This window comes from Ruditapes philippinarum, unplaced genomic scaffold (genome assembly GCF_026571515.1).
Source record: "Ruditapes philippinarum isolate M1 unplaced genomic scaffold, ASM2657151v2 ctg5260_1_1_1_1, whole genome shotgun sequence".
NCBI classification, from domain to species: Eukaryota; Metazoa; Mollusca; class Bivalvia; order Venerida; family Veneridae; genus Ruditapes; species Ruditapes philippinarum.
Window position 1 is genome coordinate 7,771 of NW_026853136.1, and position 25,773 is coordinate 33,543.

The 25,773-nt window shown below is 33.2% G+C and overlaps 1 protein-coding gene across 1 annotated transcript; it reads left to right on the forward strand.

Annotated features, from left to right (window-relative positions):
• The first annotated feature begins 346 nt into the window (after positions 1-346).
• Positions 347-18,419, forward strand: LOC132734722 (uncharacterized). The gene is made up of 5 exons (XM_060721560.1): positions 347-1,496; positions 10,424-10,970; positions 11,956-12,082; positions 14,863-15,101; positions 16,857-18,419. The coding sequence occupies exons 2-5, from the start codon at positions 10,434-10,436 to the stop codon at positions 17,919-17,921; spliced, it is 1,968 nt and encodes a 655-aa protein (XP_060577543.1). The 5' UTR covers positions 347-1,496; positions 10,424-10,433; the 3' UTR covers positions 17,922-18,419.
• Positions 18,420-25,773: the final 7,354 nt, after the last annotated feature.

A 25,773-nucleotide genomic window follows, 5' to 3' on the forward strand; every position in this document is an offset into this window, starting at 1 on the left:
TTTTACTGTTACTTCTTTATTTCTTAAGGGATCAACCTCATACTTCAAATATATGTACCTTATCATCATCCCCATCTTATGTGACAAGGTTCATAACTCTAGCACCAATATTTTCAGATTTATCTCCCCTTGAACATAGAATTTTCCTCAAAAAGTACTATTTCTTACTGTTTCTTCTTTATTTCTTAAGGGATCAACCTCATACTTCAAATATATTTACGTTATCATCATCCCCATCTTATGTGACAAGGTTCATAACTCTAGCACCAATATATTCAGATTTATCTCCCTTTGAACTTAGAATTATATATATTGCAAGAATTATCTCCCCATAAACTTAGATTTTTTTACTAGAAAAATGTTATTTTTTATTATAACTTTTTTTATTTTTAAAGGTATCTACCTCAAACTTCAAATACTTATTCCTTATCATCAATTACATTTAATGTGACACTGTTCATAACTCTTGAAGCAATATTTACACATTTATCTCTCTTTGAACTTAGGATTTTCTTTAAGAAATATAAAAACTTCTTTACTTTTTAAGGTATCTACTTCAAACTTCAAATATATATTTCTTATCATTACACAAATGTTGTTTGAAAAGGTCCATAACTCTAGCATGACTATTTCTAGAATTATTCCCCTTGATCTTGGAATTTATGTTAACAAATATTATTTTTTTACTATAACTTAATACATAATTATACATAATTGATTTTTCTTTCATAGTTTTGTCCTCCTTACTGCGTCCAGTATTTTATTAGTCGAGCTTCGCTGTCTCCTGTGACAGCTCTTGTTTCACTATATGTCATGTATATGTTGTCTGTGGGGGGCATCCGTGTCCTTTGGACACAGTTCTAATTTATGTAACTGTTAAATTAAATATGCCCACTTATGCACAATTTTAAACAAATCCGACTAAATGTCAACAGGATTGCATTTGTACTTTCGGTTTCTACAACCGTAATACTAAGTATATAAATGATGTAGTATTTACCTTTATATCTATGAATTTACTCATTTTAGGTGGATATTGATGTATTAAAAAACAACTTGTCAACAACACCCAGCATTAAATTTCTACTTGTTTACATGCATACTCATACTATTGTGTCCGAAGACTGACGGAAAGGGCCGAAAAGTTGCGATTGTATCTAACGCTCTACCCGGAGTACTTCATTCAAACAGAATTATCGATATGCTATGCTTGAAAAGCTCTTTTACTTTTGTTCAATCAATAAGCCCGTTTTTGAAATACAATATACCAGCACGTATCCGATAGTGTTGTTGCTGATAGAATTGAAAAATATAAAGATCGATATGAGACTGAATCTGAAATTATCAATAATTTACAGCTACACCATGACAATAGCGGAAAAGGAAATATGTTTGTTGGTGTAGTTATAGGTTTTGTTTATCTTTGTAACGAAATAACGAGGTTTTCAGCGTAAAGTATTGTATCTTATGCAGGAACATACTACCTTTCTTAAAAGGTAAGCTTGACTACATATAACATAATATCTATTTAAAATGGTTTAATTTTCTATTTATTTGTAAGATGAGTTTGTAACGTACAATCGACTAAAATAGACCATGTACTAAACTGTTAGCGGTGATTTTCAGTAGAAAGTGGATTGTATATGAAATGAATTTAAATCATCTTCATTATTAATTGTAACAGATTGCCATTAATATGTATAAAGAGGATACTAAATAAATGCAGGTTACCACCTTTTTACGATGCGGTCCGTTGCTATGCAAAACTGGCCGAATCATTTTCTTGCGCATCACGCCCTACATAGAGATTTATAGTAGGTCTTATTGGACAATGCTGCGGAAGTTGATAGGCTTTATTAAACCGAAAATGTGGCGAAGAGTGCCATTAAAACGAATGGAAAGTGGAGGAATACACATTTTTTTATCTTTTATTTAAAAACATTTTAATAACATTTGCATATAATATTTGCACAGTAAGTACTTTTAAACATGTCAAATAAGATATTATATAAGAATTACAATTTAGAAAAAGATTTACATAGCTGTAATAAATGATTATATAGCAAGAAACAAGTTCGACTTAATTTTCTTGACATATTTCAAATAAAAAATTTCAGAGATCATCTATATAATACATGTTATCTACCTATGTGATAAGTATACAGTTTTTTTCAAAAATGTAGAGAAACTCATGCCATGAAGTTAAAATCATTCTGTAAATGTCAAAACATGATATTCAAAGTGCTCCTTTTCTGAAATTGGTGAGGAGGAGATGATTACAATAAAATTCCCAGAGTAGACCGCTGACTTGGTGTATAGGATTCATAATATTATGCCTGGGGAGTCAATGTTTCTTAAAAACAACATTTCTATTAACGAATATTAACTACCCGGTCAAATCTAAAGCAAAAGTGACATATTTCCTGTTGATTACTTTGCGTGTAATATACGCAAAACATACGGACATTCACTTAAACACTACTGAGCTATCGTAAAAGTTGTTAATTACGCACCGATGGGCGCTTAACGTAATAGCTTTGTGAAAAATCTCGGCTTCAAGGAAAGAAATACTGACATCCCTTAAAATAATTACCCAGCCTCATGCAGAAATTCGAATTTACAGTTAATGTACGTTCACCATTATAGTACTGACCCAGTCAAATTTACACATAATGTACCTTCTCCTCTACCGAGACCATTACAAGTAAAATGGTTTCCTGCGGTGAACATTTTAATGATATAAAGATATTTCATTTAACTATTTTCAACATTTTTGGGGGTGAGGGGATAAAAAAACGTTTGTATCAGGAATATAGTTGACAATTGAATAAACGATCAATATAGAAGAAGGTCTTTGGAAACTGGTGACCGTTGAAGACCGGAGAAGGTCGAACATAAAACAATTATTTCTTTTTAAGAAAATGATTAAATATGCCTACCATTTTATGAATTATTCCGAGCAAAAAATAAATAAAGTAAACACACAACATTACGCAGAAAATATCTCTATTTATTATGGCAGATGCCACTACGAATATTTTAATTTTGTAGATTTTCAACAATTTATTTGAGATAGATATTAAAGAAACATTGATAATTTTCAAACACATCATTCAAGTTTTTCCACCTTAAACGGTAAAATAATTATAGAAAATTAGAAATATCACGCAATAGTTTTTTGTTCTTTTTAATTAGGTGTAATTCGGACTAATTCCCTACAGGTAAATCCGTAACGTACTGGCAAACGTTATTTTGCTAGGTTTTCGAAAAGGTCAATTAACCAATCATGTACGGTTTACAGATCACATGCTCCTCCATGTACCCACTGTGTACCGAAAACAGGTCACGTGCTCCTCCATGCCTCAAAAGTTAAACGCGTACCAATACCCTGCGGTCTCCAGACCGCAGGGAATAATATTGACCCAGTCAGATTTTAAGAGGAAGCTTATTTGAATCACTCTGTTTCTTGACTAACCTGTACTGGTGAAATTCGAAGAAATATATCAGTGAACCCAAAAAGACTTCAACCCATGATCCTTGGATTGAGAGACAGACACCTTTACACTTGCCCGCCCCTCACTCGGGTAAATGTAAAATTGCTCCTCTCCTGTATTATATTAAACCTTAATTTTATCAACTTTATGTACAAAGTATAACCCGTACTTTTTTGTTGCTATTGTTGCATTAAAAGTAGTTCAAATTAACGACAAGAAGCAAATTTGCTTTGGTGCCATTTCTAGTAAATTCAACAAGCACAGTTCAAACCACATAAGAAAATAAGACGTCTGTAAAGATCAATCCACTTAGAGCTGCTACTCTTGAGATTAAGATAGATCAGAATTGAAAAATTGAGGCATGATTTAAGTTGGCTTATTGTAAAGCAGTTATTGATATACAGACGATTGCTTTGACTTGTTGTAAAACAAAAATTGACATACAGAGGACTGCATTGACTCTTGTTGTAAAACAGTAATTAATATACAAAGGACTGCTTTGCCTTGTTGTAAAGCAGTAATTGATATACAGAAGACTGCTTTGCCTTGTTGTAAAGCAGTAATTGATATACAGAAGACTGCTTTGACTTGTTGTAAATCGGTAATTGATATACAGAAGACTGCTTTGACTTGTTGTAAAGCAGTAATTGATATACAGAAGACTGCTTTGACTTGTTGTAAAGCAGTAATTGATATACAAAAGACTGCTTTGACTTGTTGTAAATCGGCAATTGATATACAGAAGACTGCTTTGACTCGTTCTGTTCAGTTCCTTATATCCGGAGTTCCTTATAAGCATATAGCGAATTAGTTCCTTGTATCAGGAGTTTTTATAGCGAACAGATTAACATATAACGAACTGATTTTTACAGTTTTACTTTTGTTTTCAAATTTCTCATAAAATACCATATTTTGTTTCTAAACTCAGTGCTTTTCGTTTTCTTTCCATGATAAAGAATAAACAAGATTATCATTCATCCTTCCTTTTATATTGAATATCTTCGTGACTTTTTCTTACGAAAGGTATAGATTTCTTTTTATTTCGATCAAACGTACTTTTCAGTTTTCAATGGATTAGCAAGCATGCGTGATTATGTTGGAAACCGATTATAATGATCATAATTATTTTACTAGAGCAAGCCTATTAAAGAAATGATAATATAATAAAAGGAATAACCGTTTTATCTTGGTGACAAAAACTTATTGGCTATGAATAATTCATGTATCGAACATACGTCATCACTTTTACAATTGTCGGTTTATTACCTTCTCATTCTTTTGGGATTTGCATTATGGTATACATGTTTTGATGTTACATTTAAAATCACCCGTTCGTTTTCTTAATGTACGTTACGGAAGAAAATTCATGTGTAAATAAATATAAATATATATATACGACCGGTCAATTCCATTCCTGCATATACTGATTAACTTGGCTTCATTCAACCGATTCATTTGTGTTTTTACTGATCGATACAAGAAGTCATTTGAATATTGCTTAATTGTATAGAAATTAATGAAATAAATTCAAGCAACGGATCAGGATGTTTTCTTCCATGCGTCTGGCATCGTAAAAGCGCAGTTAGCTTTTGTTTTTCTTAACATCGTAATTAGCTTTTGTTGTTACAAAAAAAAGTGGAAGCGGTTGGATGGACGAGTGTAGGACAAAAGCCCCCCCCCCCACCGTCCAAAAAACAACAACAACAAGTCGGACAAAGGCCCTCCCGTAAAAATGACGGGGCAGACAAAAGCCCTACCATGAAGATGACAGGGCGGACAAAAGCCGTCTCGTGTATATGACAGGGGACATAAGCCCTCCCGCAGCAAATATATATATGTATGTATGTTGAATACCTTGTTTTTTTTTTTTCTTTTCAATGCACGCAACATATTAAAATTATAATCATGAATATTTTTTGTTTTTCATTGGCATAAGCGTGTTTTATTTTTTAACTTTTTATGAGCTTTACCACACTTATGCCATATTCTAGAACATTCCGGACAGGCATCTGAATAATAAATGCTAAAATATGTAAGTGCATATTTATTCACGTAAATATGAATCGATTACTCCCGCATGAAGTTAAAATTAAAAGAGGGAAAAAGAAATTAACTAAAAGTAACAGTAAAAGTGTCTTGTAATGAGTCAATTTTAAAAGTGACTTTGTTTTTTTAACGACATTTGTGTAAAAAGAGTAACAAAAGAGATGGCTTATTCAAAAATTGAATGTTCCGCAATACGGCACAAGTGTGTTCTAGCTCACATACAATCTTAGGTCAACACACACACGCACACACACGCACACACACACACACATATATATATTTCTGTTTTTGTTTTTGTTTACGTTACAATTTTAATATGTCGAATGTAATAAAAAGAAAAACATGGTATACAACATACATATATATATTTGCTGCGGGAGGGCTTATGTCCGCCCTGACGTTTACACAGGAGGGCCTTTGTCCACCCTGTTATTTTCACTGGATGGCTTTTGTCCACTTTGTCGTTTTTGGACGGACCGGTTTTTTGCCGGGACGGACCTGAGGGGGTGCCAAACATTTTCAGCGAATGAAAATATCCTGGTTTTTTAAATGACTTATTTCAACTTTGCTTTGACAGTAACCTATCTTTGAACACCTTTACATTCATTGTTAAAATATTAAATGGATGAAAGGTTTATTTGAGTTTATTGTTTCAAAAATCTTAAATAATTCGTAGTACATGAGACATCATGAGATGATATAAACCATTGTTAATATTCATCATGACAATTGATTGATTGATTTTTTATTCGGGTTAAATCACACATATAAATACACTTGCATATTTTGATTATAAAAGTTAATAGATAAATTTGTGTAAAAAGTACATACAGATAACTGTATTGCAGGAAGTTCATTGAAAACAAAATATTTTACAACTGAAACAAGACTAAAAGTACATCTAATTTAACGGATTTTGGTTGATTTCTGCTATTTATGGCCATAACTTTGTTATTTATAAATGGATTGCCATCATATTTAGACACAATAATCCTCCAGTCAAACCCTTTAAATACTATCGGTCGCTTAATTAAATTATTAAGTTATCATTTGAACCCGATTTGAACGCCTCAAGCTTACAGGAAGTTGTTTACAATATAATATTTGGATTTTAGGGAGCACATTTCGTTTATCAGTTACGTCAATCAGTATACATGAATAACAAACAAAAATAAGTGCACATTATTTACTTGTATTCTTTAATTTTGCAATCTTCTGAAAAGCATCTGACGTGAATAATTTTTGTGATATCCCTCAGCCCTTCTCTGTATGAATTTCTCGGACACTTCATTGTGAAATATATTTAAATAACCCATAAAACAATAAAAAAGGAGTGATACTTTACGCTTCATGAGCCTGTGTGCATTAATTGACAGTTAAATCGTCATCCATTTCTGATTAATATAGATGTTAGTTGAAAATGACGAAAATGTATGGTTTGTCGGGATTAGCAAAACTAGACCCGCCATTGACTGCATGAAGAAACGTCGACCTAGTTCTCGATATATCACGTCGTCACAATACGGCGGGGATACTACATTCAGTTTCGTTCCAAACTGTTCAACTTAATAAATAAGTGACAAAATGTGTTTGTCTATACGATTAAGAATGACATCTTTCTGAAAATTTGAGTGATTTCATCGGTCGGCAAAAGATGTTGAACATTAAAAATTGTTTTCTTCTAATTGCTTAAGGAGAGGGTACAGAGCACTGGACAGCTATTTAATACATGTAGTTGACAGTTGCAGACTCGGTTTAATTACTGTAAACACCTCTCACGTCACCTTGCACTGGCTTCAGCGGATTTCAATCCTTATCACTATAATCATTAGGCTTTGACCATGTCCGAGTAAATAGCCTGTAGTGTAGAAGCAAGAAATACAATAATAACAGCATATAATCGAGATAAAGAGCCGTAACCACTGGCAATTGATTAAATGATGTTATAAAACCGCCATGCTCTTATGATACCTCAGAGAATAAAGATATTCCAATATGTAACAAAGACACTGTTGTTATGATGATAGGTGCTGCTCATGAATTATCAAATGTAAATACAATACAGTGTATGCAAATAATTGTCAACTATACAAACTCTCATTATAAACATTGGTTCGTATGCATGATTAATAAATACGATTTTAAATATAAATTAAAGATATGTTTGCAAATTAATTGATTCGGTTTTTACGTCATTACAATTTTGAAGATATAACGATTCTTTGGCAACCGCAAATAGCCAATCAGAACTAACCGGCAAATTTTAACCTGTCCCTAAATGCTTACACATGCCAAATATGACATCTTCCGGTGGCCTGTTTAAAGTAAGGGTGCTATCTTAAAAATATGTTTAAATGGAAAAATCATGCCATTCTTGAGACAAATGGTATCGTTTACACGATAAACGCGCGGAATTTCAAAATCAATGAAGCGAAATAAAGAACTTTTATGTATACAACATTTTATGTAAGCCATATTCAAACACTTTTGCCGACCAATGAAATCGCTCCAATTTTCAAAACAAGATTGCATTTGTGAAAAAAATGCTATGCTACCGCATTAATACAACACTAAGTTATATTTAATTATATTTGTTTGTTCTATATACATTTGAACATTGCCATAATGCAGTAGTGTCCAGTGAATTTGGGGTCAAGGTCATATTTCAGCATGTCAAATGAAAGACAATATGCAGATGAGTCTAATGTTCAGATACATAGGCCATAGTGCAATTATTGATTCAAAATAAAAGTATTCTGAAAACATAAAAAACGGTTGCGATTAAAAATCGTCATTCTGTACATGGTGTGAATCATAATGTTCTTATAATGTACTCAAAATCATTTCATATATATCTCTTAAAATCAAACCTCTCTCTTCCTACCATAGTCATAACCTTTAGACTATCTCCAAGCTAATGATTCTTTTTTTGTTTGAAAAATTACATAACATGTTCACATATATAAAAGACATTCTCCCTTTCATTCTTCTCTATTATTTGAAAAAAGCCATGACCTGGGACAGGACCAATTTTAATCCAAAAGCTATAATTTGAGTAACCTTAAAAGAGGTACACTAGACAATGTTTCATGCTCAACTTCTTGTAGTTTTGAAGATTTTTTTTAAATTGTTTTGATATATACATATAACGAAAACACATTACCCCCAGGGCGGGCCAATCTTGACCCCAGGGTTATAATTTGAACAATCTTGGCAGAGGTACACCGGACAATGCATGATGCAAAATATCTATGCTTTCTGTATAGTATAAACAGGCAAGCTTTGTCACTTATTTAATAAGTCGAACTCGTGATAATTAAAAGTTTGGAACGAAGTGCGCATATGTAAACTGAATGTGGCAATCTCCTCACAGAGATTACCTCCCCAGGTAGATTTCACAGGCGTCACATCATGATGACCTAACATCTAAATTAAAATGTAAATATTGACCGTTAGATCTACATAAAACATCTAACGTCATTTTTTATTTATTTTTTTTATTTTTAACTTTTCGTTCGATATAGTTTATCAAAAAAATTATCAAAAGTATACAAATAATGAAAAATGAATTCAAAAGTCAAAAAATATAAAACAACAAAATATTGTTAAAATTGTGTGGTGGAGATCTCTATACTGATAAGGGGAGATCACTGCGTAGGAGATTGTGAACGTGGTAGCCACGACGTGACGTTTGTAAAAGTCTGTTCGAGAACAAGGTCAACGGTCCTTCATACAATTAATTAGTCCAACTTATTGGACTTGTCAAAGAGACATCGAGATAATTTTGGACGGGCGATGTCTTTTTCCAAGTCCAACCAAGAACCACAGACGCTTGGGGGTCAGATACTGCCCCCACCCCACCCAACGTCTTCACTCTTGTAAACATTCTATCAAATATTTTAATATTTAAACACTAATTGGACATCTGTTTCAACGATAAAACTCGTTTTCAAATTTTTACACATATGAAAAAATACCGTATACCATCAAGTCTAAAACCGTTATAGAGACCTGACAGTATTTTTATCATATATGTAAAAATTGTTTGGAAACCAGTTTTGTCGTTGTAACAGATGTTCAATTCGTCTTTAAATATTAAACATTTTTGATAGAGTGTCTACGGAGGTTATCACGTTGGGGGGGGGGGGCAGAATATGACCCCCAAGCGTATGTGGTTGTGGCTTGGTTTGATTGAACCTACCATGAGCGGTACAATTTTTCATCATCGTAACATCGTGTTTTCACCATCGTACCATCGCGTTTTCACCATCGTACCATCGTGCATCGCGGGTAAGGATAAAATAAAAAATCACTATTGTCCAAACGGAACATATACCGATGTGGACGTTACTTTTGATAAAAGTCAAAGTTGAAAAAAATGCAAAAATTGCTTTTTTCGTAAATTTAATTAGATTTCCAATAAAACGAATAATTTTTAAATGATACGGGTGAAATTTATGTTGTTGATTTTTGTGTTTATTTCGCGTACATATTCATGATATTAGGCCCTTAAATATATATGGCCAATTAGCACTAAAATACCAGACAGACTCTTTAGTGTAATGGTTAGCATTCTGGACCGGCAATACTTAGTCACAGCTGCGGCGTTCCGATTTTTTCTGTGTATAATTTCCTGCTCCTGACTTTCTCCCTTTCATGTATGCAGATGCCTTCGGAATTAGTTATAGATAACATATAATTAATTTTAATGTCTGTTATACAAACGTACTTCATGCCTGACAATTTTATATCATTAAGACGTAGCTTAAAATTTCGATAGTGTGTATCAATGTACTCTTTGCTCCTGTCCGCATTTTATGCAAAAGTACAGTTTAATAATGATAATTATACAATTTCCATTCAAAATTATACTTTCTTTACAGTATATAAAAGATGTCGGCAAAGTCAACAAACAGGAAACTTCAAGTGAGCACTGGCTTGCTAAGTAATGATGATGCAGATTTTCATTCACGGAGCTTGGGCCCGGTTGGTCAACGTGAAAGTCATGTTGCGATAGAAATGCAAGAAATCAAATCACCGGACGAAGGGGCATTCAACGACGAAAATCAAAATTTTGGTACTAGTACGTTCACAGAAACAAAGACTGAAAGGGATATAAAGGAAATCACATCAACTCGTGAGGACCCTGTACCACGAAAAGTTCACGTCAATTCAAATGGTAGAGATTCGTGCGATCATCAAAATATAGTGAATCAATCACGTGAAAAAGAAAACAGTTTCCAGTCGGAAGCTCTCTCTTCGAGTCCTAGCGTTACACTTCCAGGCTCGGCCGGTTCCGGAAAAATCACAGAATTAGATATACCGACGTCAAGGGTCAATTCAAGTAGATCCGGTGGTAAATCAGGAAATGAAGCGTTTGATGATTCTGATTATTACTGTGTGGATCACATGAAACTTTGTTCTAGTCAGGTAGGCTATATGTGTTATGTTACAAAACGGCAGTTATTTTTGATACTTTTTGTGTTTACACAAATCTTCATTTTGTGTTGAATTGGTTAGAAGGGAGAGTATTTAAATTTGTCTAACTTAAATGTTTTGCACTTTTTATATGCCTTAGAGATTATAATGCAATAGGATATATAAACATGTACTTATGAATTTTTTTAATAAGTTGTTATGGTGGGTCTGATAAAAAGTGTGACAAGCATCTTTATTTGATATGTGAAAAGAAACTCAAATTGTATGTAGAAAAAAAAGTTTGAATCTTTGAGATGGAATCCTTTTTTCCCTTCATATTTGCTAGAAATAAATTTGAAAAAATAGTGAAGGTATTTAACATTACAAACATAGCAACGCGCTTCAAATACAGAAGGCAATTTCATTATCCTTGTCCACTTATTCATCATGTACTCGTGATCAAAATGCGACACACAATAAGACGTTGACACGAGGCATTATAGAACTGAACCATTAGTTTGTGATTAATGATTATGACATGCTTTAAATTTGTACATGTAACAGTCCATTAAAAAATTAAGGGATTAAAATATTAAACCAAAAACTGAGCTCTCAACAGTACTTTATAACGCCAGATCAGGCTGCATGAATTTATAAAATGGACTGTTCTATGTGTTGGTGGCTTTAATTAATCACTTTCGGTTCCAACATTCTAAGAGTTAAAACGCTAGAATTGTATTGAGTCAATAGAGATTATTTATTACGACTGTGCGCAAACAGATAGAATATGATTATAATAATAATAATAATAGTAATAATAATAATAATAATAATTTTTGTCAGTATCCCCTTGATGTCGTGGCAGCCGTAGTTGCAATAGTCTGACAAGCAATTGGAGTGATTTTGCCGTAAAAGGCTTAAATACTAATACACAAAGTTTCGGAACACGTATATAGATAGGACATATAATAACAATAGATTATTTGTTAATTTGTAGGAAGCAGCAGACGAACACGCCGAGTGTGAATTTCTTGTTCCAGCGTTCGAGTGGGCCGAAGCTCAAACTATGGAACGTGACCGCCGCAATATTGAAGAAAAGTTGAAAAAATTTGAAACTTTCGCAGGTATTTACATAGGTCGCTGCTCATAAAAATTGACTACATAACTCTGAGTACACTGTCTTTTATAATTCTATAATAACTTTGTAACGTATGGTGGCTGATTTGTGCCATTCGTGTTTCCGCCAAGCGAAAAGTCGAAAATTGACAAGTTTAAATGGCGGGGCGCAGAGCAAAAACACACTAATTAGCGAGGGAGCGGGACGAAGCTTAATAAATAAAACTTCGCCCGCGGGGCGCGGAGCGAGTTTTAAGAAATTAAACGGCGGGGTCGCGGGACGAAAGTTTTTACTAGTTAATTCTTGACTTTTCGCTTGGTGGGGCCGCGGGGGGATAACGCGAATGTCACAAATCAGCCACCATAGTAACGTCATTTTTTGTACATTCAAAATGTTTATACCACATACATGTATATTGGTAAATATGTAGTAGCTGCTATATTTCTTTTCAATTGTGAAACTTTTAACGAGATGCATGGTTGTTGCTTTATATAACGCTTTATATAACGCTTTATATAAAGCCTCACCTAGCATTTCTTCAAATATCTCTATAAGTAGTATTATGAAAATACCGAATATCGAATTAATGTTTATTTTATTTAGTTCAGAAAAGCTTATCATGAAATTGCTCTACATTTATTTTTGTTTTATATGTGATTTTAACTTGCGTGTGTAAGGTTAGGGTAACTTCTTCTAAAAGTGAACTTGTTTGATATTCTTTAATTTATTAAAATCCAAAAATTCAAAAAGGGGACAGCAAACAAAATCTAATAGTTGAATACCGCAAACACAAACACGGCTTTATTGAGTAAAATGAAATTTTAGAAAGTGCAACATATTCCCTGCCCCCAAAGCGATATTCAATCTTCATCACTTACTGGTATACTTGATCCAATGGAACATTAAAGTATAACTACCCGATATTAATAAAGAACAAACTTATTACAGAAATTAATGACATATGAAAAGTCTTTGTCGCAAATCCACATTATATTCAGACATCGGAGAACTGCCATGTAAAACAGGAAAATATGATAATCTCGTAAAAAATAGCTATTTGAAGTATTAATGAAAGAGGCCAGTTTTTTTTAAAACAAAAATGTTTACTTAAACTTTACATGAGAAATTTTGTCGAATCTTTTCTCTAAAACATAACATAATTACCATAATTACGCTAAAAGAATTAATACCGTGAATTATTCAAATTTCAAGATTAACTTGTTATTCTATTAAGACACAAAATCGATCGTATACATACGAGTTTTCTGTTCATCGATTAAGCTATACAAGTGTGCTTACTGGCGTAACATTTCAAAGCTTGATTTATTACCAAATAAGTTTAAATAGACTCATTTTGAATTCAAATCAGTTATAAGCTATAACGTTAACACGATGGAAACTACTTTCATTTTCCATCATAAGCGAATAAAGCAAACACACTTTTATCACATTTTTTCTTTATTCTCAATTGATATCTTTAAAGTCTACAGTTATTTTACTATAAATTGAAAGTTTTCATATTCCTGGTATAAATTTAATAATGTAAACTTACTAATGCAAACCTTATAATAACCACTTGCAAGCGGCGTCTAGTAGATATGCATTTGTCCATACAGCAATGGGGAAAATTTTAGACTTGATTTTGTGTATTATATTTTTTGTTTTAACAACATCACACTGTTTTCAAATTTTCTAATAAAAAAAGGCTTTTCTGATGTACAACATGTCACAGAGCTTTAAGGGATTAGAATAAACGTTTGACTGAAGTGATAGAGCCATGTTTGAAAATCATATTCTTTTTATCATTCTCTAATTTTATCTACATCATAAATAACGTGCCAATGAGCCAGTCTATAGTCGATCGTTCTAAAACTTCTAAAACCGTTGAGAGAGGTAACGACTGAGGTAATGTCACTTACTTCATTTGCTCCGCCTCTGTTGAAGTTCGGCTCCGCCTGAAATTGTCGCCAAATTTAATATGATGCTCCGTAACTATCCTTGCATTTAGTTTTCGTTGACTGGGCGAAAGGAAACCAGAACAACTTTGATCAATATCACTTGTCGAATCATTAAATTACAAGTTACAAAGCCTAAACCACGCCCACTATCAGAGAGGCGGTTCTCCCTCAACCGTTAACAAAGTACGCCGAACTCTACTCACCGGTTATGCTACATCAGACATGGCATTACATAATCAACTTAATTATTAAAAAACGAGCACATACCAAGAACATGGAGAAAAAAATTGATTTGTGCACCGGAAATTCAACTGTAATAGAGAACGGTTTTCAATGCTGATTGACTGTTCACATCATTGGCGGCGTCTTTGATGTGCAGCATCAGCACTTAACTTGTTTTATTTGGTAGGGACATTGCCTATTGCAGTAGATAGGCTATAAGGATGTTTGAGGGCAAAAGAAGGAATAAGCCATGGTTTGTATTACCTAGAGAGATCATTGCACCTGATCAGTACATGATACCTAATAATTCTGACGTTATTGGGTCAAAAATTAGGGTTACAATGACGCTAAATGTAAAATCATTGTCCAATCAATAACTTGTATAAATGGCACATTGACAGTTGCAATGCCTGAAAAATTATCATGTTTGCCAGTAAATTTTATTGAGATGTGTAAATGCGAATAAAAATTAGTTGACTTAGCGCAAAACATCTCATCAACTGTAGGCCCTGATAAGCTTCCGTAATTGTGTTTGAAATTCAAGTTGATAAATTTGGGCTAATAAATCGATTTTTTTGACAAATAAGTTAAACTTTGTTTATCACAGGTACACTTCTAGAGGATCGTAACGTTCTTAAGAAACAACTGATAGAAAGCAAGGAAGATGTTGCAGATGAGTTTCTAGACATTGTTGAAGATTTAATTGCACACTTACTAGCTAAGCAGAAAGAATTCATGGCGAGACTTGACGAACTACATACTAACCACATGAAAACAATTGACGGACAAATCAAGAGGTGTATGAAAGTACAGAAAGAGACAAGCTTTTCAATGGAACAGCTAAATGTAGGTCTTACAATGAAGTTTATGCTAGATTTGATTCATTCAAATTCCGAATAAATTAAGAACCCTTTGACCCACAGTCTTCATATTTGGCATGATGGTTGAGCATGACAATCATGTGACCTCTATTGATCTTGAAGTCACCGGGTCAAAGGTTAAGGTCACAGGGACCTTGAGTTCAAAAAGCTTGTCTACTCAATTGCTTAAGAATGCTTTGTTCAACAGTCTTCATATTTGGTATTGAGGTTGGTTAGACCCTATTGATTTTTTAGGTGACTGTGTCAAAGGTCAAAGTCACAGGGACTTTTACTACAATAAGCTTGTCTGCCCAGATGCTTAAGAATGCCTGTCCACACTGTATTGATTTTGACATTTTCACATTTGAAGCATATAATTATGTTCTCATATATTCATGATAGAACACCCAAGGCAAAGCTGCATGAATGGGGGGTGGGGGGTATTCAAGTCATGCAGTGGCAGTTTCAGTTTTGAAGTCAGTAGGCCAAAGGTAAAGGTCACTCTGATCTTTGCCACTTAAACATGTAGAATTCATAACTTAGCAATGCACTGGCTAACTACCCTCAGATTTGGCAGGGAGGTTGTCCTTGAGCTCTAAATGACCACGGTTGATTCTGACAAAATGTTATACAAAATAAAGTCTCATGTTCATCGGTAATGACATTTGGCAACAATCAATGAACGTTAACAATACTCTATGATAAAGGACAATAAAAGATAATATTTGTAAAAATTCGATGGCATTGAGCTATCTATTAGACGAGCACACATCTGTTATATCTATGTAGGAGTCAAGTAGACTAGTAGTATTGTTGTCATCAATGTATAATGACGTCTTTATTTCACATTTTATTTGTATTTTGATGGAAATGTGTTACTTTAAGGACAATAAGGAATTTATATTAATGCATGAATGTTTTTATCCGGTAAATCGACATGAGGCTAGATGGAGTACGATATGCATTTGATATTGACATTTTTGACTCTCAGAATGAAAACGAGGCTATCTTGAGTACGATATGCATTTGATATAGATATTTTCAACTCTAAAATGAAAACGAGGCTAAATGGGTGTAAAATATGTATTTGAAATGGAATTTTTAGACTCCGGAAATGGAACGAGCCTAAATTGATAACATATTCAATAGTGATTGTTATTTAAACATCACGTGGTTCAAACGCTGAAAGTTCATTGGTTATTTTTCATACGGTATGATATAATAGATGATACAGAAAATTTTAGGTGATATTTGGAACTGTTCAGTTATATTGGGCAACATCAGATGATATTGGTAACTATTCGATGATAATGGGCAATATTATATGATATTTGGAAATATTCCATGATATTGGAAATATTAGATGATATTCGGAAATATTAGACGATAATTGGAAATATTTGATGATATTGATTTGTTTCATTGTGCTGTGTTATTGTGCTTTAAGCCGTTTGTTTACTCTTATCACATTCACGAAATAATACGAGGGAATGCCGTTTAATATTTCTTTTCCTGAAGACTGAAAAGTTTTTTTGAGGAATAATCAAGTCCTACGTTGTTTGTTGTTGTTTTTGTTTGTTTGTTTTTTATGAAGACAGCTAAAATTAATAGAAAGTAATGGTATCGCTTGCTATTAAAGATGTTTTTCCTTTATAAAGGCAAAATTTTGTTTTTACGAGATTTTGTTTTTCTGATTTTTATAATATTGAACTAAGAGCACATTTTCTTTCTCTGTCCTCAGACATGTACCCACGGCACTGAAGACTTTAAGAAAATCAAGAGAAACATAATCGAAAAATGTCCTGTATATGAAGAAATTCTACGACGCGACTTTAACAACGCTACTCGGCTCGATTATGAGTTCAGACCCGACCCTTGGGTGGACAAGTTCTTTAAGAGTATGAACAGTCTTGGTGATGTCATAACTCGTCCTAGTGGATCAAAATTACCAGGATTTCTGTCGCAGGCCACAGAGACTGATTTTTCCAGGAAAGAGTTGCAGATTATCAGTAGAAACGACGGTGTAAGCGGTGCGGATACAAACCCATGTTGCTTTAGTGGATGTACGTTTGTCTATGGTGGCAAAATGATTTTAACGGACTGGAATAACGCATGCTTAAAAATGTTCAACAAACGAGGTGTTTTATGCAATAGGCTTAACTTACCGAACAATCCATGGGACGTTAAGATGATCGACGACGATCGGGTTGTTGTCACGGTCCCTGGAGATCAGAAAATACTTATCGTTTGCTACAGCGGAACAGAAATGGAAATCATCTATTCGTTTGAAACCGACTGCGAATGCTGGGCCGTGGCTGTTGTTGGAGATAGGTTTGCAACAACCTGTGATCCTTGGAGCAAAACACCTAGTATCAGAATGTTTACAATGGAAGGAAAGTACGTGCGAATCTACCAGAAAGATAACAGCGGTCGGCAGCTGTTTGCGTATCCAGAGCACATTGCAACAGATAGTTATCAAAATGTTATGTACATTTCCGATTCCCGATTGCACAGTGTCACAGCTCTCACCGTCGAAGGCTGCCTTATGTTCAGATACAAGCACATGGATCTGAGCTATCCATCTGGTGTGGCAACCGACAACCAGGGTAACCTGTACGTATGTGGTAAGGAGTCCAGAAACGTTCATCAAGTCTCTAAAACCGGACAGATTATCCGAATCTTAATGGATTCAACTGAATTAGAAGCTCCACGTGCAATATCTTTCCAACAAGATGGAGAAAACATGATCGTCACTGATGTTGGAAATACTAATTGCGATGAATTTATTACGGCTTCGTTGGAATAACCGCCACGTGTATCCACTGTTTAACTACCAATCAACTAGATGCCAGAGTCCTTGGTGTTAAATTTTTTTCACTTTTACATTCATACTGGTTCTTTTATACCAAAACAGACATGACGCATGTGCATACAAATATAATATTTTTACAGCTATTTTTTTACTTTAATATATGCAAAACAAAGACATCGTATAATTAAGGGAATCAGAAATATCAACTTAAATCAACGTTGTATCTTAAATGCTAGAAAATTATCAACACTAACATTTACCACGGAATTTTTATTTAGATGTGGATTTATGTCGATTGAAAAACCGAGATCAAAGCTAATTCAATTATCATATGAACAAAAGGTAATTTGCATACTATCTATATCAGAGTTTCGCGTGTTTGTGAAGTATGTTTCTTATAAGATATATCTTGTTTTAGTCATAACAAATTTGCTCACACAAGTGTTTCTAACGTGTTTATTCATTTTACATTAAAAGGTCGTTCAAAAGTTATTTAGGGAATGGTACATAACTTTATTCTGTTATGAAAATACATATGTCCAACTTGAAAGCGATCCGGACCAAACTGAATTCTTGTCTCTTTGGAATCAAAAGCGGTTAGCCTTTGTGGCCAGAAACTACATTTTCGTGCAGTCTGGCTTATTGTAGTTGAACGATATTGAGAAAAAATAACGAACTGTAAAGATTTAATAATAAGAAATGAAGTGAAACCTATCTAATTCATCTAAAAAAATCAAACGCATGAAAAACATACAAATGTATCAAAACAGAATCAGTGCAAAAACAAAATTTAATACCGGTATTCTTTGCACTATGTACTTTACAAATTATGAAAGAATTTACATTTTTTCAACAAAATCCTAGTGTTACTAACGGTGTTAGAGAAATTTATTCAAATTTTGACATGCTACAACATAATTCTGAGATTAGTGATTACTACGTTACATAAATTACTTGACAACATTGCAGCAAACTAATTTTAAGTTTCATAGAAATAACAGATGTTAAGTGTTTTTTATTTGTTGTTTTTAGCTCGACTTATTTTTCGGAAAAAAGTAGAGGTATTGTGATAGTCGCGGCGGCGTTGCCGTTGCCGTCCGCAAACTTGTACCTGGATCATAACTTTTTTAGTTGTTGGTGTATTGTCTTCATACTTGGCCACAACAACCCTTGGGACAAGACCTTTCAGTCGACCACACTAACCTTGATCTTCATCCTTAAATGACCTTGACCTTCAAGGTTAAAAATCCAAATTTGGCTTATTCTTGCTATTATTGGATGTAACTTTGTTATTTTTGAATGGATTGTCTTCAAACTTGAATATAATAATCTTCAAGGATATCTCTTAATAATAACCAGACAGACCTTGACCTTCACTCATAACCTTGACTTTGAAGGTAAAATTATTGAAATTTTCATTTTTTTGGCTATTATTGGCTGTAACTTTGTTATTTTTGAATGGATTGTCTTCAAACTTGAACATAATAATATTCAAGGATAACCCTTAAAAATAACCAGGCAGGTCTTGACCTTCACTCATTAATGACCTTGACTTTGAAGTTCAAATTATTGAAATATTTATTGTTTTGGCTGTTACTGGCTGTAACTTTGCTATTATTGAAGGGATCAACTTCATATTATAACAGAACATACTTAAGGACAAGACCTTGTTGTTTATATCATATATATATATATATATATATATATATATATATATATATATATATATATATATATATATATATATATATATATATATATATATATATATATATATATATATATATATATATATATATATATATATATATATATATATATATATATATATATATACCACCACCACCACGTGTCACCACCACCACCACCACGCGTATCTATTTAAATTATAGAATTTTCTATTTATAGAATTGCGTGTTTCTATTTATATATATATAGTATATATATATACTGATATTTATATATACAAAATATATAGACAAAACTAATGTGACAAGACAGACCGATTAAATTTATAAAAAGGAAACGTTAAGATTTTGTTCAAACATTTCTTTGTTTGCTTTATAGAAAGTAAAAAGTCGAGCGTTGCCCCCCGCCCGGCGGTGGCTCTTGTTTGTTGTTGTTGTTGTTTTAATTTCTTCACCTTCATACTTTAACCAAACCAAAATCAGCCGTTAGTGCCGACTGATTATGGTCTTCGCTGTTCACTATTCAGTTAGTGCATATTTTAATTTTTCCCTATAAACGTTTAATGGATTTGCCTTGATTGAATGATCGAAAAGTCCATTTTATATATTTAGCGTGGTTAGCGCGGATTTTAAACTATAAATGTAATAAATTACTGACAGAATATTCAAGACAAATGTAAACAATGTACATGTAAGTGATATCACCTTTACATTTTGTCTAATTCAGGTTAATCGTTTTAAGCTCGACATTTTTTTAGAAAAAAAGTAAAGGTATTGTTATAGTCATGTCGACGTTGCCGTTGTCGTTAACGTTGCCGTTGTCTTCTGTAAACTTGTATGTTGATCACAACTTTTTAAGTTATTGATGTATTGTCTTCATACTTAGTCATCACAACCCTTGGGACAAGACCTTTCAGTAGACCAGACTAACCTTGACCTTCATCCATAAATGACCTTAACCTTCATGGTTAAATGTCTAAATTTTGCTTGTTTTTCACTGATGTTTGGTATAAGTGGCTATAACTTTGTTATTTTTCAATGGATTGTCTTCAAACTTGAACATAATAATTTTAGGATAGACCTTTATGTTGACTAGACAGACCTTGACCTTCACTCATAACAGACATTGACCTTCAAGGTCAAATGTCCAAATTTTGCTTGTTTCTTTGCTATCAGTTGCTTTAACTTTGTTATTTTCATGGATTGTGTTCAAACTTGAACATAATAATCTTTAAGGATAGCCCTTTAAGTTAAATAGACAGATATTGACCTTCACTCATATATGACCTTGACCTTGAAGGTCAAATTTATGATTTTTTTTATTGCTGTTACTGGCTGTAACTTTGTTATTATTAAATGGATTGACTTCATATTATAACAGAACATTCTTTAGTATTTCAAACTCAAGTTGACCTTGGCCTTATAATGACCTTAACCTTGAAGTTTAAATTATTGAATTTTCACTGATTTTTGCTTTAATTGAAAGTAACTTGGTAATTAAAGATGGATTATCTTCATACTTTGACAAAACAACATTTGGACAAGACCTTGTTAATGTTCAACTACCTTGACTTTGAGTTTTAAATATATATTTTTTCTTCTAAAACTAGTGTGACTAGACAGGCCTATAAAAATTAAAAAAAGGAAAACTTAACTTTATTCTTTACGATTTGTTTAAATCGTTTATTTGTTTGCTTTTAGAAAAAATAAAAAAGTCGAGCGTTGCCCCCCGCCCGGGGGTGGCTCTTGTTATGCCACATTTTTAACTTTTTGACAAATTTGCCTATTAAGTAGAATGACTTAAAACTACGAGCTTGGAAAACTTGATTAACATGATAATAGGTATTATTCTGAAAGCTATGTTTTTGTAGTAATGCCCATTATTTTATTATAGTAATTTTTGGTCAAAATTGGTTATAGGTAAACGAGCGCTAACATCGCGTGCAGTGCTCTTGATTTAGCTTCTTGTATAATTTCTTTATCAGTTTGTTGTAAATGATTTATTGCTGTAATTTCTTTGTTTTGATTCTTTTTTTTTCAAATATGTTATGCTTGAAAAGTCTTTGTGTAAATAAAACTGTTTAGTTGTTTATTCCATTATTTCACTCTAAATATATAACTAAGTTTGTCATTTCATTTTGCAGAAAGGTAAATTTTCTCGACACTATGTTTATCTTATAGGTATGTATTATAAAGTAAATACATATTAAAACTGCAAGAGCGGTTTTAATAGCCGAACAGCGTCCTTGATTATTCTCAGTGCTTGATGGTAAAACAATAACCTTGACAACGTACTAATTCTACAAAAAAGGAAATCAAATCAAATCAAAATTATCTATTTAGTAAAATGATTTCAAAACAACATGAAACTTGGAATACTTCTTTATTATAAAAGGCATAGTTGTAAAACAAAACAATAGGCATTATTCTGAAAGTCTTTTTTTAGTAGTCGTTGCCCTTACCAGACTGATGAGCGTTAACATCGCATGCGGTGCTCTTCGTTTAATTCCATTGTTGTATTTTTTTTGTTTATTCAAATGAGTTGTGTTTGAAAAATCATTACTTTCATAAAGTTCATAAAATGCAAAAATGCAGTCAAAACATGTTTACAAAGAAGCATGCGAGAGGTCTTTTTTGCAGCCGTTGAAGACTTGTTTAATTGTCCAAATGGCTGGAAAGTAAGAACTTCTGATTGGTCGAATTGCAGCTGTGAACAATAGAAACATATCAACTATTTCCGTCAGTCTCCGGATAAGATCAAATTAGGAATAATAGGCGAGGTGTTCCGAAGTAAAGGGAGCAGCAAAATTCCGGTACACGATTCGCTCGGTCAAATAATAGTGTTTGATGATATTGTTACGACATTCCCCTGTTTAAAAAACAACAGAAATCTGTCTAAATATGTTTTCTCTGAAAATGTCTATCATTAAGAACTCTATGCTTGTATAATAAATAAGATGTCCAAGTGAAAGAATGCAACAACTCAACTTAACTACCACTCTTCAACTCCAATAAACTCAATTAACGTACCCGTGCTCTTCATTGGCAAGCCAAACGTGCGGGTTCAAATCCGGTTGAAAATTTGTGGGATTGTTCAAGGGCAAAGCCTGTAGGCAACCCTTCAATTTGTATAATTTGGCAATGTTAGCGTGTTACTTTTTTTTTTTTTTGGGGGGGGGGGGGTTGTTGAAATTTACCCATAAGTTTTTATTTTGTTGGTAATTGTGACCATACATTTTGCTTTATGTTATCTATAAATAAAATAAACATAGAACTAAGTGGCCGTTTAGTATATTAGACTATATATTGAACATCATAAAGTCACGGGGGAGAATCACGCCGTTCTTTACCCAAACAAACAAGATGGCGGATGCAGTTTTTCCCTTTTTTCTCTGAAATTCGTAATGTTCTAGTGTAAAGGTACATAGAACAACCTTCTCCACAATTTTTCGGGCACATAGGATTTCATTTCATGATGTTTTGTCCCGTACTTCATTTGAAATGCGCGTCAACAGATTCAAAGCGAGAGAATTTTCCACCGGTTTGATCGTGGTAACGTACGGCTTCTCTAAAATTCACTGTTTTGTTTACATATATGTATATTAACTGAAACCACTGACTTTAAAAGTTGTAATATGTCGTCATCTAAGCATTCATGCCCATTCTGACTAGAATAACCGCTGTAAATATCCATATCGCGGCATTTCCTGGGGAGCACAAATATCAATGATAACGTACGGCGCATTTTTTCTGGTTAATGGATTTTCTATACATCAGTAAGTTTTGGATAGAAAAGTTATGTTTCTTGCTCAGGTCTTTCCAGACATAAGAGGATGTGTAGAACCAAGTATATGTTAGTGGTTATCTGTGCTGTTCGTACAGAAATTAGTGTCCAGCTTTATTTGCCATCCAATGAAAACGCTGTACATGTATTTCTTAAAAATTATGTGTGTTACTTTTCATAGAAGAAAAAAAGTCGATACTATATTGAAATCTATGGAAGCCCTGGAGGAACATTTTAAATTAATATTTAAAACTTATTATTTAAAATTTAATTCTTAATATTTAAAATTTAATTTTTAATATTTAATACTTAAATCCTATCATTAAAAATGCACTCGGGAAACCATTCCGTTGACAGATTGACGCCAAAAGTAGCTGCAGCGAGAATACGAGTAGAGAAGGAAGCAAAGTAAGTTGGACTGTATATATACAAGAAAAACTGTTTTGAATCCGTCCCAGATTGTAGGGGCAGAATTGGACTGAGGGGAATATAAAATAACTTGGTACAATTGTTCACCGCCATAACAAGGTGTGTCGCACGTAAGACCCATGCTCAAAGGTCAAGGTCACATTTAGCGGTCTTTTTATACCTACATTGATTAGTTCATTTTTGATGCAGCTCACAGCGTCTGCTATAAAAAAAGCATTACAATCAAGCAGGCTAGGCATGCTACCCTTGGGGATTTAGGTACTGTAAATCTTAAATGAAAAGCCTTGATTATGAGACGAGTGTTTAAGGGTCACAATCATCCTACTAGTATGCTCATTGATTTGCACTTGAAATTTACATTACCAGTCTTATAGGTTGTAGTAGTGTGCTTTTAAATGCCTGCAGTTTGCAAAAACATTGCCACAGGTTTGGGAAATGTAGCTAAAGGGGTCCTCCCTACATCTAGCAGATTATATTCTCGTTGAAAGTAAATTGATAAATAAATACAATGTCAAAGAAGAATCTATGCTGAAAGAATCCTCATTTTACCACCCACAATTTATCAATTAAGAGGCGTTCTGAAATAAAGTACATAAACCCTTTAATTGTACAGCAACAACTGTACATATATTATTGACTGGTTTACAGTACTGCAACATATTTTAACAGCTGTTTTATATCGATAATGAGTGGGAATGTGTACCTGAAACTTTTAATTTAAGTTATAATATTTTCAAAGATTCTATTATTTATGTTATGGAGGTTATTTAGTTTGACATCAGTTATAGGGTATGTCCCTCTTAGGCCAAAATTGTTTGAAATTGGTTGTTAATAAAAGCTCTAAATTAAATATATTTTAGGCAACTGCTGTGAAGAAAGACAGACGACAAAGCAGTGCATATAAAATGAAAATGGGATGGCAGAACTACCGAGATAGAAAGTACAGAGTTCATACTGAAGCAAAAGGTGGATAAGCACGAATGATGTATTACACATTTGGGGGAAGTCTGGCAGTAGAAAGAATAAGAAATTAAGTGCTTAGTTACTATTTTCCGGACGGAGAAAGTAAAATGGGCAGTGTGGAGGACTTCTAATTGGCTTCAGCATCAGGACAAGTAATTGACAGTTATACTGATGTAGACCAAAATCTATGCAGTTTCACAGAGTATTTTAAAGAGCTAGCAGTTTGTATTCGTCACAGTACAATATATACCTGAGATAAAAAAGGAGAACAAAAGTTTCATAATAAATGCCCTGTAGAAAAGGGCGACATAACTTTTAAAATAAAGTACAGCAAAGTTAAGCACTCATTATATTCTTGAGAACAATCTGAAGTATTTGCCAATCAATATTGTGGTGCTTTAATGCGTTTTGGAGTCCAGAAAAAAATAATTCATAAATATGATCCGTTTAAAGATGGGTATGTGGTTTCTAATATAGAAGTACAGAACACTGTCTCCCTAGAAAAAGATGGAAACCATTATAATTGCCCAGAAGCTTCATCGCGGCACCTTTTTGTATTGAATAGGCCGAATCAAATATTTGGTTTTTAAGTTGAAAATATTAATTGTTTGGTGCTTGGTAAATCACAATTGTTCATAATAATTATTACATTCATTTAAAATGGTTGGTAAACGGAAATTTATTTTGTAGTGGTATCAATCGTTGTTCTGTTTTCATGTGAAATTGTATGCAACTGACATATTCTGTAGCTCTGTGATAATTATAAACATACAAACTACTACAGTAAACTCCGCTTATAACGAACTCATTGGGACATTCAAAATCTGTTCCTTATATCCGGAGTTCCTTGTAAGCATATAGCGAACTAGTTCTTTGTATCAGGAGTTTTTATAGCGAACAGATTTACATATAACGAACTGATTGATAAACATCGTCCGCCATTTTGAAGAGCATTTGATTAAGAGTAATTAGTCATTTATTT

Bases quoted from the DNA above. Each gene is read 5' to 3' on its own strand.
- LOC132734722 (XM_060721560.1), top strand. From the start codon at position 10,434: ATGTCGGCAAAGTCAACAAACAGGAAACTTCAAGTGAGCACTGGCTTG. The intron at 10,971-11,955 runs GTAGGCTATATG...GTTAATTTGTAG, and splicing joins TGAAACTTTGTTCTAGTCAG to GAAGCAGCAGACGAACACGC. The intron at 12,083-14,862 runs GTATTTACATAG...TGTTTATCACAG, and splicing joins AAAATTTGAAACTTTCGCAG to GTACACTTCTAGAGGATCGT.